Source organism: Rhipicephalus sanguineus, chromosome 8 (assembly GCF_013339695.2).
Source record: "Rhipicephalus sanguineus isolate Rsan-2018 chromosome 8, BIME_Rsan_1.4, whole genome shotgun sequence".
In the NCBI taxonomy this organism is placed as follows: Eukaryota; Metazoa; Arthropoda; class Arachnida; order Ixodida; family Ixodidae; genus Rhipicephalus; species Rhipicephalus sanguineus.
Window position 1 is genome coordinate 4349436 of NC_051183.1, and position 15078 is coordinate 4364513.

The window sequence follows — 15078 nt, forward strand, 5'->3', positions numbered from 1 at the left end:
CAAGCGCTGGCGTTCCGAACGTGCAGCCTGTTCGATTTATGTGTATCGGACGTGGGACCTGTGTGACTATAGTGTGTGTGACGCCAACTTCAGACATGAGACGCTGTGTGACGACAACGCGAGACATAAGACGTCGACAGGGCGGTCCCTCCAACTGCTTTGCAGTTAAAAAACCGTCACTGTCTGGAGGCAGCAGTTCACTGTGCTGCCCCCATCTTCAGTGACAAGCTACGTCAAACTAAATAACCAGGTCGTTGCTCCTGTGACGCACAATTCATGATGGTAAATAAAAAATAAACACTTTCAACTTTACTTGCTTTGGCGTTAAAGCCCATCGTTAATGATTGCCATTACATATTTCAATGTGTACTGGCTATTCGATTGTACTGTTTAAATACGTTAGCACCGAACCTCTTCAGTTACTCGCGGATAAGACGAAAACTAAGTGACAACTGTCACGACCTCAGTCGTAGGTCAATCATGCTTGTTTTTCCGGGCGATTTCAGTCTGACGTTTGCCCGAGCTTAAGATAGATTCCCGAGTCCTATTTTCTTTCTTTTTTGTCTGATAGCCCGCCCAGTGATGGAAAAGTGTGAAACCCATCTCCTGCGACATTTACTATGGCACAAGTGAAACGTGGATGTTATGATTTCTTTGAAAGCGCCGATATTGCGTTCTGGCGACGAAACAAGACGACCAAAACATACAGTCGCGCTTCTTCCATCGACGTCATCACTGCGAACGTTGTTCTCCACTTCGACCGGAACGGTACATTTAAATAAGGCTCTCACAATACCTGCATCACCCTGGTGTCTCGGTACCCGACCAGTGTACCTCTCCTACAATGACTTTAGAGAGAAATTACAGCGTGCAGGTCCGTGGGCTATTACTGCTGTTGGCAGGTGTCGTGGCAGGTAAGACAAATCGTAGCCTTGCACAATTACTGCGCACTAGTTATATTTTAGATGCATGATTTAAATTAATTTATACGTAATCTTGGCGCTCGACTGAAGTTTCGCCTACTATTCACATACTGCCATATATCCCGCACAAATTAGGTTTATACCTAGCTCTGACAGAATTAACATGTAATTTGGATACTTACCAAAGTTTCACTTTTCTATCACGTACCTCTGCAAAGTATCCTCTTGGATCACGCAAAAGCTGCATCTAGTTTTATTGACCGTAGCATGGTTGCTCATGCATCAGCATAAATGATTGTATCGGCCTATTTAATATACATATAACGCGTTTCTAAGGGTAATTGTTAGATACAACTGCAAATATAACCACAACAGGTGTTCTTATAGCTGTATTCATGTCGACAGGAAATATTTTGTAACATTTCTCGTTATTATAGGTGATTACAATATACTAATTAACCACTTGTTTATTTAAACGAGGGGACCTGATGCTACACACATACACATATTCCGACCTTATAAGTGCCTAAGACTTGTCCATATAGTATGAGCACCAAAGCATAAGTTTTATAAGCATAATCATAAGTTGTCTAAGTATGCTACAGCAGACTGATGCCCCATAAAGCTTTGTGCAGCGTCGACTAAGCAAGGCGATGGAGATCACGTTATCTTGAATAACAGACTAAAGATAGGGCAGAACTTCATGGGAAGATGAATGCTTGAAGATATGAAACATTCTTGAACTCGGGATGTCGCCGGGTGCCAACGTTGTGACGAGTGGTCTTGTCTTCTTCAAGGCTGCAACTTCCTACCTTAACGCGTGTTTGTATGCTTCGTACCCTTAGATAGATGTTGGAGAGCAGATTGATGATAACTCAACTACTCGTGTCGTGCACGGAATCTTGTCAGAACATTCGAAAACAGTCGTGAAGTTTCCCATACAAACTGGCGTGGCCTGCGCCGAGCGAGAGCACTTGGTAGTTTTAGCCAGTCGCACGTGGTAATGCATGATGAGAAGAAAAATGCGCGTAACAATGCGTCGTGGAGGTTTTTGACACAGATGTGTGTACATTCAGTTTAATTGTGTGCTATATCGCAAGGAAACGTAAAGACGAAGTCAATCCTATTTTCTCTATTTTCACGTCTTTGACCGTTTATTCTCACCTCTTTGGTGTAGGCTTTCAGGAGAAAAGGCTCGTCTACCCTCGTCTCCTAGAAGAACGAGGCGTTGACGGTGCGAAGGTTGTTCGCATACACGATGGATTGACTCTCAACTTACGAAAAGCGTCAGTCGCAGCGCCGACTCTTGTGGTGCATGAGCACGAAAATGGAAAACCCATTGTTCGTTTCGTAAGTACAATCTAGTAGCTTTCTATTGTTCTGGCTCTTTCGCCAATTTTCATGATGTTCGGTGTTTGGTGGCAATTGGTGGGAGTTTCACGGCAGCTTTCTGGAGTTCTAAATTGCAACTTTATTGTTTTTTTAAATTAAATAAGAATGGAAGAAACAGACATTTTTAGGAAATGTACCTCTTTTCCAGAGCCAGAGAACCACGTTTCATGGCCAAGCAACAGGTTAAATTGTTCGTACAATGGATACCACATAAAATTAAGTGGGACATGGTGGAAAGCGGTGGAGAAAAGCTTGAAAAAAAAAAAACACTGTAATCGTGAATTTCAGGACTTCATAAAAAAATATGAAAAAGGAAAGCTGATCTATGAGACTGCAGTTCATTCACGGATATGCAATTTGTGGAGAAAAAAAAATGCCGACAATATGAAAACAGAAATGAACAAGCTGGAAATAGAAGGATATCAGAAGTGCTTCCGTATAGCCCGATCAGACCTTATAAAAGGCTAGCGCATAGCAACAAACGTAGAATCAATAAATAAAATAATAAAGTGGCGCCATTTTTGACAAACACTGCACTAAGCGAAATACACTCCGAAAGCTTAGAGCGATAGGAGTACTTCGAGCCCCACTTACACGTGGGTTTCGTAAACTGTTGACGTGGTCTTATGACGAAGAAGGCAAGGACAAAAATTATCATGTTCGTTTATTAGTAACACAGCACACCATAGGCAGAGACGACGACACCTGCGCAATCCTTCCTTTCTGAAAGAATGCACCAACTAGCCCCTAAACGTGCCCTACGTGACAGCTATTTAAAAACGAAATAGTATCGATCCCATTGATACAACTGTGTGGCTTATGAAAATAATGGCAAATGCAGCAGAGCCGTTCTCTTTCAAATGAAGGAAATGCGTATACTTCAGCGGTATAGGATGCGCAGTTGGCTTCGACATGTGCGCAGCTCTTAGAGTGAGAGACGTGGACGCATGTGCCTTTTAGGTGTCTGACTAATATATAGTAATAATGGCCACTTACTAGGACCCAACCACATGCTCTAACTGTCATGTTTTTCTTCGTCTGCAGTACAGAGGAGGTGATATCGACAGAAACCTTCACGAGGATGAAAAACAGCTGGCCACACTAATGGTTAGCATAACCAACAACGGCCTTGAACTGGTATGCGTTCAGACCATTGTCATTTGTTCTTGAATATGTTAGCATTGATGTGTCAATTCACCATCCTAAATGTCACACGGTCACATTTGCTAACGACTCGAATGCGAAAGCCATCTTCTACTTCTTTTTCTTCTTTCTTTTTCTTCTTTTTTCGCCACAACAGCTTTCTGCATGCACTCACCATGGTTCTGAACTGCCTCCGGGATCGGAAGCATTGCAAGGTTCCTGCGCCTCACGTGATTTTTAAGTGCCTCCGAGATCGGCCGTCCTTTGTATAAGCGCAACGTTATGTCTAATCGCCTTTGTCTAAGCAACTGGCACATTTAATCGCGTGCCTTTAGAAATAAATATTGGAAAAAATAGGGTAAACGCTGCAAACTTCCATCCGTTAAATATTTCTCAACAATTCGCTGCTTTTTCATATTCGCCCAAAATGACCTGCATCTCGGTAGAACTATTTGAGGTGCACTGAAAACCGTATGTTGGCGCGTTCGCATCAGAATATTTTAGTGCATGACAAATGGATTGTCACAGACGTGTTTTGATGCGTTTGAGATAACTTTTCATGTAGTGTATCAGTTTTTTAAATTCTGTGCTTATTACGACTGGCATTTTTGTGTTTATGTAAAACCAAATGTTTTCAACAGGCATTTTCACTGCTGGAGTTGTGTATTCAATTTTGTTGCGTACATATTTACTTGCAAAAGTTTCATGCATGTTCATTTAGTTGTCATCCTGCTTACGCACTTGTAACATGGATTCTCAAATTCCGCCTCGTGATGTGCCTTCGCACAGTTAAAACTGCGTTACGGGTGACCAGTACCCTGTCAGACAGTTAATTTTTGTCTTAACGCACTGTTTTCGATGAAAAGGACTAACCTTTCACTTTTATTATGTTATTGTGAACTAAGCAAAAGGTCACAAGGACGATGAGCACATGCTTCGTAGCGTATAACAATTCAATCTAAAATATTGTTGTCAAATCACTTGACGATGAAAACAAACCTTTAGCACTTTATACCGTGGCCATTTCAACTTAACATATTCTCATATCGCCTGCACAATTTTTCTAAGCGCTCACCTAGACAAAGTCATTCTAAAGCAATCCGCGAACCATCAAGACGAGTTAACGTTCACAAATACTTCCTCTTTCCGCCGGCTATCCCCCAGTGGAAAAATTTATCTAACAATATTGTGTGCTGCGATAAAATTAACTGTTTTTCATAGTGCATTGAATTTTCATTGTGTAATTGATCTACTTATGTACTTTGTACCACTAATGCGTTTATGTATCCTCTCTTGCACGTTCCGTGACGGATCTACAGTATATATAAATAAATAGAAAAAGTTCAGAGCCCTTCTACTACTGTGAAGAAGGAAATCAGAGAAGCCGGTGACTACGGCTTTTTGACGTCGTTTTCTCGCTCATTCGCGCTTCTGTGCTCGTTGGCGCTCTTCTTCCTCCGAGACAACGACACGCGTCCGTCTTATAGCGAATGCAAAGGGTAACTGCTGATAACAGCGCTAGCGCGATCTCTACGTCACGAGACAAAGGGGCGCAACGACTGATGGGGAGTGCCGCCGCCGAGTATCGCGACATTCGTGAAAGAGGCATCGGCGGTGGCGAGAAGGCGAGGGGAACATGTGATTTGGGGACACCGAAAATTGATGTTCTACGCGTCGTCTTGTCCGCGGACTCGATCCGCCAGAACCTTGCCATAGACAGCTTCTGCGTAAAAATAAAACTGTCCCAATGCTAAATGTTTGTGACTTAGAGCCAACGTTTCAGTAATCTAGAAACGTTGCTTATCACGTGCTTGTCTTACGCGTACACCGTTCAACGTTGTACGCGTAAGACAAGGTTCATTTTGCTCCTGAAATCTCGATGTACAAAACGCAGGAAGGTGTTGTGGGACCACGGCACACGATTTCACCTGCGCCGGAGATGGAGAGGTCAGAGGAAGGTCACGTTGCTCACGTGATACACGAAATAGACGAGAAGCAAAACGACATGTTCGACGCCCTGATTGCTAACAGAACGGGTAAGAACGTAACTGAAGCCTACTTGCATTACGATTGCTCCCCACATTACCATACTGTATACGGGATGCGAGAAATGCAGCGACATAGCTAACACCGAGCTTTCCGGGGTGAAAAAACAAAACAAAACAAAGCAAAATACAGGCAAATGAACAAACAAATGCTTCGAACGAGAATTTTCTTTTCATTCTGCACCTATTAAGTGTTCACGTAAAAACTTTGACGGGGCTTCCAATGACACACGATCGTTAATTTTTTTACTGGTTTTCGGTACAGTTCTAATGACTTACTTAATGCATTTTTCAGCTTGTTTTCTTCCAGGTTTTCCTGAATACGTTGGTATTATAAGAAGCTATATTGGATGATGCTATTATATTTTATCATATTGAAAGTACCTTAGAAACCATTCAAATTAAGTTTGCTTAAAGATCAACTCACTTACCAATAGTGCTCTCACAAAACGAAGTGAAACACTTCTATCATACATATACTGTGTACTATATAGTGAAGTACAATCATTCTAGCCGTTTTTCCTATTTGGTATCTCTGAAACGATCATGTAAGAACATTGAACTAACTAACTAACTAACTAACTAACTAACTAACTAACTAACTAACTAACTAACTAACTAACTAACTAACTAACTAACTAACTAACTAACTAACTAACTAACTAACTAACTAACAAACTAACAAACAAACAAACTAACTAACTAACTAACTAACTAACTAACTAACTAACTAACTAACTAACTAACTAACTAACTAACTAACTAACCAACTAACTAACTAACTAACTAACTAACTAACTTATTTATTTATTTGTTCTTTTATTCATTCATTAAAGGCAAGAGTGAAGGTGTTTGCATAAAGGGAGGGATTGCAAAAAATAAAATATTATTATAAGGCGAGAAAAACGACGACCGTTCTTTCGTTATGCGTCACGCAATAGCTGTCCCTTTTCTGCTTCAAAAGTATTATTTTATAATAACAGCCAATCGTGAAGGAGTAGCCGTCATCACAAAATTACAACAGATTTCACAATTATTTTTATTTCAATAAAAACGAAGCAAGCATTACGTAATTTCTTCGTTGGACCAAATTCATGCCTAATAGTAAAACATCGCGGTATTTTATAGCCTTGACACTTATCGTCAATTCTCTGTACATGTTCCCTTTTCAGATAAAGCCGCACTGCTCGCAGAGAGACAATACAACTATTACCAAACGGTTCCAGCAGAAGTCACTGTAGAGGTGTTTGTAATCTCAGATAAGATTCATCAGCAGCGTTTCGTTCAGACGCAACACCTGCTTGGCTACATGTGCGTCATGATTAACAGCGTGAGTTACATCAAACTGATAATCGTCTTTCTCATTATTCAGTGCAGTGAGCACCGAGCGACTCTTGTTTCTCTTCCAACCACTTCCGGTCGAGCGCTTACTTCCGGTTTTGCGAATATCTAGAAAATCTGTTTTAAAGATAACGCTGGTACGAAATCGATGGTTCTGGTGCAAGCTAAGAATTACATTCCATACATATGATATCGGGGCATAAGTGTTAACTTATGCTTAAGAGAGGGCCTAATTAACTGTCCAAATAATGGACATTGACTGATTAAGTTCATTGAAAGATTTTGAGCAGCTGGGATCGTTGCGCCACTTGGCGGTGCTGATTTGAACCACGCGCTTCTTTCTGCGTGGCTTCTGAGATCTGGTTCGGCAGAGCGGCGAAAGACAAGGTTGAGTCAAGGAATAGACCAGGGCATATGAACGCCGACACGCGAGTGCCACTACCAAACACCTCAATCAAAGATTAGGGTCGAATCCATTGTCTTACAAGACGTGACTGAACTGTGGGTTACGTTCGTTGATAACTATAGCCTCGTTTTCTAAACATAATTGTGGGGCGGCAATGACAGAGACGTTAGATCAGAGACGTTAGAAACGACACGGACAGGGCTACACCGATGTCTGCTTCTGTGGGCGCCTGTTGTGTCGTTTGCAGTGTTGGTGCCCATGATGCTGTGCCCCAGTTAACCCGGAAACGTGTTTGTTTATACTGAGCTCTTTATCATGCTAGCATTTGGAAAGTCTTTTTCTTCTTTCAGGCCAACTTACGCCTCCAAGACACGAGTGCTCCAAGGATAAAACTCCTCCTGATTGGACTCGAGAGAGTTCTGGTGAGTGTCACTAATTTGTACGAATTGTCACTGATTACGTTTGCTTCGATGAAGATCACAGCCTGACAGAGTACCTGTATCCGGATCAGGTCGGGCTTGGAACTGTGAGCGCAAATCTTGGGGTTCTCGAAGCATTATATAGCTCTGCCAGAATTTAGATAGATAGATAGATAGATAGATAGATAGATAGATAGATAGATAGATAGATAGATAGATAGATAGATAGATAGATAGATAGATAGATAGATAGATAGATAGATAGATAGATAGATAGATAGATAGATAGATAGATAGATAGATAGATAGATAGATAGATAGATAGATAGATAGATAGATAGATAGATAGGGTACTATAGAGGCTGCACGAACAAGAATAAAGCGACTCAAAGCAGCATATACCGCAGCAACCACGTGTAGCCGTGACGTAGGAGGGGGTAATTCCCACACCAGACCTTGCAGCCCCCTTCGTATCAACAGCCTAGCCAAAAGAAACGCGTTCGTGTTCTCATTTCATAAGAATATGCTCAGGTATCTTCTGTTTTGTTGTGGAAATGATTCCCATTTTTGTTCATATTTAACAGAGCGCAAAGGACGAGCCATACCTGAAAGGAGATGACAAGTACATGGACGACACAGCGACCATCACGAGCCTAGTGGAACACGTCAAGACGAGAAAACATGTATACGGATATCCCGATGTGGTCTACTTAGCTACGGGGTACGGATGTTTTTTGTCTCTAAGTTGCACGCAGCTAGTGTGCACGTGCCATTTTTAAATGCGACTTATTAATTTGCCTGCCACATTTTTCTACAAGGAAACTCAAGGTCGCGAGAGACTTCTCGATCACTTTAGTTCATATTTTTCGTGTGCTTTTTGCGCAAAATTGATTTTCCGAATAAAAGGTAAAATATCGAATTGAGTGAACGAAGCAAAAACGAAGTGATTGAGTCATTAGAGACTGCCCTAAAGTATTCATGTTTGGCGTCAAGGAAATAAATCATTACAAAGTCATAATCTGTGCCCCGTTAAAACGCAACGCAACAGATCCCAACCTTTCGTGTCCTCACCTAATGCAACATATGTTTGTAATCGTAGTATTTGCTAAGTAATAAGTCGCATCGTCGACGTCAATATAAGTATAGTAAATAATAAAATAAAATAAAGAGGCGTAAAAGAATACACTGTCAAACAATCCACCTTCTTATAGTAAAGCAACATGTTAGGCTCTATGTATCGGCGTTGTTTTGAGGTTGAAGTGGCACAAGGTCGAATTTGCTTCATTGTACTTTTAAAGATATTTCTTGGTTTTACATTCGAATTGTTCCAATGCTCTTGCACCGGAAAGGCTTCGCATAGACCGTAGTATGCGATGCATCGCCCAAGTAATGTTCGCCGCAATTTTCTTTCGGTATGCCCGAAAAGCATTATTCAATAAGTTCCTTTTTTTCTGTTTCAGACGTGACATGTATGCGATGGATAGTGGTGTGCCAGATACTAGGCGTAAAGGTAACATTTACATGTTTTTACGAACCTACTGATAAAGATAAGGCGATTTGCTTAAAGAGAATATGCGGAGCAGCCAAATGTATCTTACACAAAAGATGTTGAACATATGTGTCAAAAATCAAAGTACCATGCGGATGAAGAAATGGACTGGGCTCTTTGGAACAGAAACAGAACGATATCGAACGTGCTAGGAAGGACAAACTGATCAGTACGCCTGTTACCTCCCCCTCTTATTCAGTTACACATGTTTCCATTATCATACGTGTGTCATGCTTCGATTGCGAGTCTTCTAGCTGCTTGAATTTAAATGTTAACAATTCCCTAACTATACTCAATCCATGCTGGAAGGAAAGCTTTTGTTGTGACATGCCGCATGTTCGTTCTTACTTTTTCAGGACTGGCCTTCGTCGCTGGAGTCTGCACCGAGTTGTTCGTGGCTATTGGTGAAGACAATGCTGGCTCCTACGATGGAATGCACGCCCTTACGCACGAAGTGGCGCACTTGTAAGGCTTGCAACATCACGTACGCGTTTTCGCATTGTTAGTGACGGCAAGTTGTCTTTACACACGCAATGTTGTACAGTCTGTAAAATTGCGTTACTGCAAATATTGTTTTGTTTCACGGCATGAAGATTTTCTCGACATGATTATGTGATATGAAAAAAAAAAACAGGTAATGAACAAACATCTTCATTAAACAAAAAAAATGTTGAAAAATGGTAAATCCACAATTCCAAGTTAGCACGCGGAGAGTAGTATCTTCTAGTACATTGGGTAAAATTTGACACTATTAAATTTCTGACGAAGCGCACAGGTTTGATCATGTATCCTACGTATGCACATGCCTGATCACCGCCAAGCCTGTTCGAAGAAGTTCATCATTACATAAACATAGAAATTTGTATCAACAAAGAAAAAAATTAAAAAGGGCATGTTGGACTGCAGTGCATGAATTAAACTAACATATGCTACTGTGAAAAATCAAGACTATGTGACTACCAGTCGCAGCCGCATTTTAAAAATGATTCCACTGAAGATAATCATCATAATCATAATCATCATCATCATCATCATCATCATCATCAGTCATCATCACCGTCATTACAATGTTTGAACATGGAATTGTAGCATACTGGTAGAGAGTAACAGTTGATTTTAAAAAGGTGTATCACAAGGATTTTATTGGAGGAAAGCAATGTGCTGCTCATCAAGTTGCAGGAGCGTGTTGTACTTCCTCGCAGATTGGGAGCTGCGCACGACGGGGATGCGCCCAAGACCAACGTTGTGCCCGGTCACCCAGGTGCACTGGCGTGCCCGTTCAGCCAGGGATACATCATGAGTTACCTCAACACTGGACCCAACTACCACCGTTTCTCTCCGTGCAGCGTTGTGCAGATGCGATATGTTATGAGGTTAATCTTCTTTACTGTCACAAGTTTAGGAACTCATTCTTTAACTACGACGAGAACAAACAGAGCTGGACGCGGGATGGTGAGAGAACGACAGACAGGGCGCTGACCTGTCCCGTGTCCAGCGCAGTTTGTTCGAAACCCTCTTGTCGAAATTTGGCTTCAGTGATAGTCTCTGTTCTTCGATTTGTCATCGCTTCAAGCATCCATCTTCCCCTGAAGTTGTAACTTGCTTTGGTAACCATACGCGAGTGAGACGTTGACTCGTGACAAGATTTAAGCCAGCCGCTGCTATATAGACTGAACAGAGCCCTGGAAGCTATCAGTCGTCTCGTAACGCGGCCATAATAAGAGCCGCCAGTGGTTTTAAAACAGTCTTCAACCACTTTTCGAAGTAATCATTGAACGACCTCTATGTCGGAGTTTACTGCCTCAATAATGCACTGTAGACCGCAACATTTTCTCGAATCCGTCAAGAACGAGCGGAGTCGCGGGGATTTGTTGCGTGCTTTAAGAGCTTTCTCTCTTTTTTCGTCCCACCCTCCGCGGTGGTCTGGTGGCTATGGTGCTTGACTGCTGACTCGAAGGTCGCGGGATCGAATCCCGACCGCGGCTGCCGCATTTCGATAGAGGCGAAATGCTGGTGACCCGTGTGCTTAGGTTTAGGTGCTCGTTAAAGAACATAAGATGGTCGATATTTCCGGAGCCCTCCAATACGGCGTCTCTCATAATCATATCGTGGTTTTGGTACGTAAACCTAAGAAATGATTATCTCTTCTCTCGTCCCGACAGCGCGCAAGAAGCTACACATGCAGGGATCTCACAAGGAAAAGAAGTTACGTCAGCGCGCGTCATGACGTTGAGTGCACGTGATGAAACGCGATTACTCTTTCCCGTTGTGGTTCCTGTGTGCGCTAATGTGGCTACTGCGTAACGTTAGTAGACTATGGAGCGCGGCGCCAGCACGTGGCAGCACCCCGTGTCAAGAAGCGCACCTGATCCAAACGCCGCTTTTGATATATGCCGGCGATTGGCCAATAGTATGCTATCTGTTGTTCGACGTCAAACAGCAGGCGGCAGCAGTTCCGAAAAGAGTCAGCATAGGGCTTTGTATAAAAAGAAGGCTCCTGAGAAAGTGGCGATCTCGCGCTGCGCTTCTAAACGCTCCTTGCCGTGCACGACTCGCACGATTTGGCTGAACTGTTCATAGCAGTGTCTGCTATCTGCAAAACGTGTTTTCCCACCAAGCAAGAGGGGTGATTCATGACCGCTTTAAAGGCATCGAACCTCTACGGTACAATCATCGCAGACGGGACAATCGTGACATAGGCAATATTAAGTCCTTTGTTTCCTTTGTTTTACTATATCTTTCTCTTTTTCTGGTACCATAAAAGCATGATCCTATGTTGTGTTAGAGCTGTGAGGTATGAGGCTCACACAAGGAATATTGTGCACAATATGCTACCTTTATGCTGATAAAGCCACGTGCATAATTTTTTTTTCTTTAACGCTTATCAGGCTCCGAGGGCCACTCTGCTGGCGGGTGAAATCCCAGGGGCACAAGGTGGATGGCTACTATCCGGGTATGCTGGTTACGCCGCAGAATATTTGCAAATACAAATTCCCCCGGGAGCCAAGCGTGAAAGCGGACATGGTAAGTGTGTTCTGTCTGTTCGTGTCAATGTTTACAGCACTGTTTGCTCACGATTCTTTCAGCTTGCTATGTGTACTTCAGGAACATAGATATAGGTATAAAAACGCCTTTGAAATCGGCGTCCAAGACATGACTACCTTGCGACGCCATATTACCCTTTACTATTCCAAAGCCGGACTGCTCGTATGCAGACCTTCGGCTATGCACGAATAGTGTAACATCCTGGACCACATCTACATATACAATGTCAATTATAATATGCCATGCATTGAACAATATCTGATGCATTCGCTTGTAAAATCGGGGAAAATAACAACTAGATTCTACACTTCGCCTTGTAGAGTTCATTTATTGCCAGATAATTTGTATGTTTAGATATAAGAGGCATTTGTCTTTTGCGGGCGTTCGTCAACCAAAGTGACGCCATGCTCTCATCCTGACTACTTTTGGCACTGTACTACACGCTGTTGTGGAAGAGACAGCAAGCGATAATTTTTGCTTTGTTAGGTGCGGACAAAGCCATATGTTTCCTTTTCTCTGTTTTACAGTCGCCTGCTGTTCTTAGACGATGCAAAGTGCGCTGTGTGTACCCGAAGCTTCGACACTTGTACGGCCAAGTCTATAACTTCCCAGTGCAAGTGGAATTCGAAGCGCCCGACCACGCACGCTGTGGGAACAGAACGGTAAGAAGTTTTCTGTCCACGGAAGGGCTCTCTTCATTGCGCCAGAAAGACAGTCTGTTGTTAACTAACAAATATAAAGCGAAAAAATAAAGACGAGCGCAGAACAAGGAACTCAAGAAGTCAAGAATTCAAGAGAGTTGCCAGCTCGTAAAAAGATCACGTGCTTCGTGACGCCAGCAGGGAAAAAAGAGTGTTCTACAGTCGCAGTCACGGCTCCTAGCGGTGCTGACTAACACTTCCAAGTTTTAAAATGCACATACATACCCCATAAAGTGGACGGGGGGAATGACCGCCGCTGTAGCTCAGTTGGTAGAGCATCGGACGCGTTATTCGAAGGTCGCAGGTTCGGCCCCTGCCAGCGGCAAGTTATCTTTTCACCCACTTTACTTTCTTCACATTTACATCATAATTACTACAAATAACATCCCCTATACTTTCCTAGGCTTCTTGTCAGTTAGTTCTAATTCTTGTGTCTAGTAAAGGAAAAAAACGAGCCTTTAAAATTACCCTTCCTTCGTTCATCCCAAGAGAATGAATATATGCTTTATAGCCGTTTTCTCCTCCCTCTCTCTCTCTCTGTTTTACATAGGTCTGCATCCGAGGAATATGTGGTCAGAAATGAGGCAAACGACGCGTATTTAAAATATGTGCGTTTACCCAACTTACTGGAAGTCACAGCAACGGATACAAATGATCCTACGAGCACATTATGAACAACGTTATGTTATTTGCAATAAATAAACTACGATTAATTATTCGATTTGTCGTGAGTACCCGAATGGTGCTTTCCCTAATATACAGTCGTTAGCAGTATGAGAGAGAACAATGCCTTTTAAAGGTCACAGCGGCTAAACGCAGTTGGCAATTGCAAAAGTGCTCATAACACTAAATAGTCAAGCGGGAAGCTATCTCTTGCAACTCAATACGTCCCATTCACACGGGTACATTGGAAGTAATGTTTGATTGAACCCTACTTCGGTGTTCTCTCTCATACTGTTCACCACTGCGCTTATCTGTACACGCTTGACAGAATATACATAGATGTTAGCTGCATTACAAGATAGCGACAGCGCTTGTTTGTGACCATGGAACGGTTTGACACCGGATGTCACCCCTGGGATTGATCCTACAAGCCTCCTGCACTAGCCAATCAGCGTTTGTGCTTATAAGCGGCATGATAGACGTTGCAGAAAGCTACGCTTTCCTAGGACCCAGAATAGACGCAGATCGTAGCTCTACAAGATAAGCGCACCCACCCACCACATTCCGATGTATAGAGGCAGTCCTTCTTCGTTGAACCCAGACCGACCAGCTTCTGTCACCAGCAAGGCTACACTGTCACCAGCAAGGCTACAAAGCCCACACTGATACTCGAGCCGTAAGTGCCCGGCACGGCCGGCCAGAGGTGAGGACGAACATTTTCTGAGCACATATTATTGTCAATCAGTTCTGTAGATTTGCAATACTGTGCCTATGTGCTTCGAGTTGTAGATCAATTTGCCCTAGCTTCCTGGTTAGCTCAATTGGTAGAGCGACCGCCCCGGAAAGGTGTAGGTCCCGAGTTCGAATTCCGGACCAGGACGAATTTTTCGGCAAATTATAAGGTTTCTTTCTGAGAGATTCATATGGACTTCCTCGTGACTTCGTGCTACAAACGGGTACTATCAGCAGGACTACGCGAAAAAACAAAAACAAAAAACGGACAAAAAAGGCAAGTATACAGGAAGGGCGCAATTGGCAAGTACACAGGACAGGGACAGCGCCCGTCCTGTGTACTGTCCTTTCTTCGTGCGTGTTTTTTTTTTTTCGCGCAGCGCTGCTACACGTGTTCAAGAATGCACCAACTAGGCCAATTAAGAGCTATACTACAAACGGATGGTTGTCAATCTCCCTTTCTTCTGGGGATTGGCTCTGTGTTGTACACGATCCGAGAAAGGACACTTCACTTCCTGGGCGGGCTTTGACCTGGCACATTGCAAGAGTGGATCGATCCGTGATCTCACATCGACTCATTCTCGCTAAGTGCTTTCCTAGATTACTTTAGAGAGAAGTAAGGAGCTGGTCGCCTCTTCGCACAGCCGACCTCAGGACCGCTCAAGCTCGAGGACAAAGTGAACCTCGGTGCCTCTTGCCCACCTCCATAAAGCACCTCT

The 15078-nt window shown here is 42.9% G+C and overlaps 1 protein-coding gene across 1 annotated transcript; it reads left to right on the forward strand.

The window, feature by feature from the left end:
- Nucleotides 1-781: 781 nt before the first annotated feature.
- Nucleotides 782-13685, forward strand: LOC119401240 (venom metalloproteinase antarease-like TtrivMP_A). The gene is made up of 13 exons (XM_037667925.2): nt 782-914; nt 2101-2273; nt 3360-3452; nt 5353-5494; nt 6676-6833; nt 7601-7672; nt 8254-8390; nt 9130-9179; nt 9575-9683; nt 10421-10591; nt 12107-12242; nt 12791-12925; nt 13515-13685. Exons 1-13 carry the CDS (start codon nt 845-847, stop codon nt 13545-13547), a joined length of 1479 nt encoding a protein of 492 aa, XP_037523853.1. The 5' UTR covers nt 782-844; the 3' UTR covers nt 13548-13685.
- The last annotated feature ends 1393 nt before the right edge of the window (nt 13686-15078 follow it).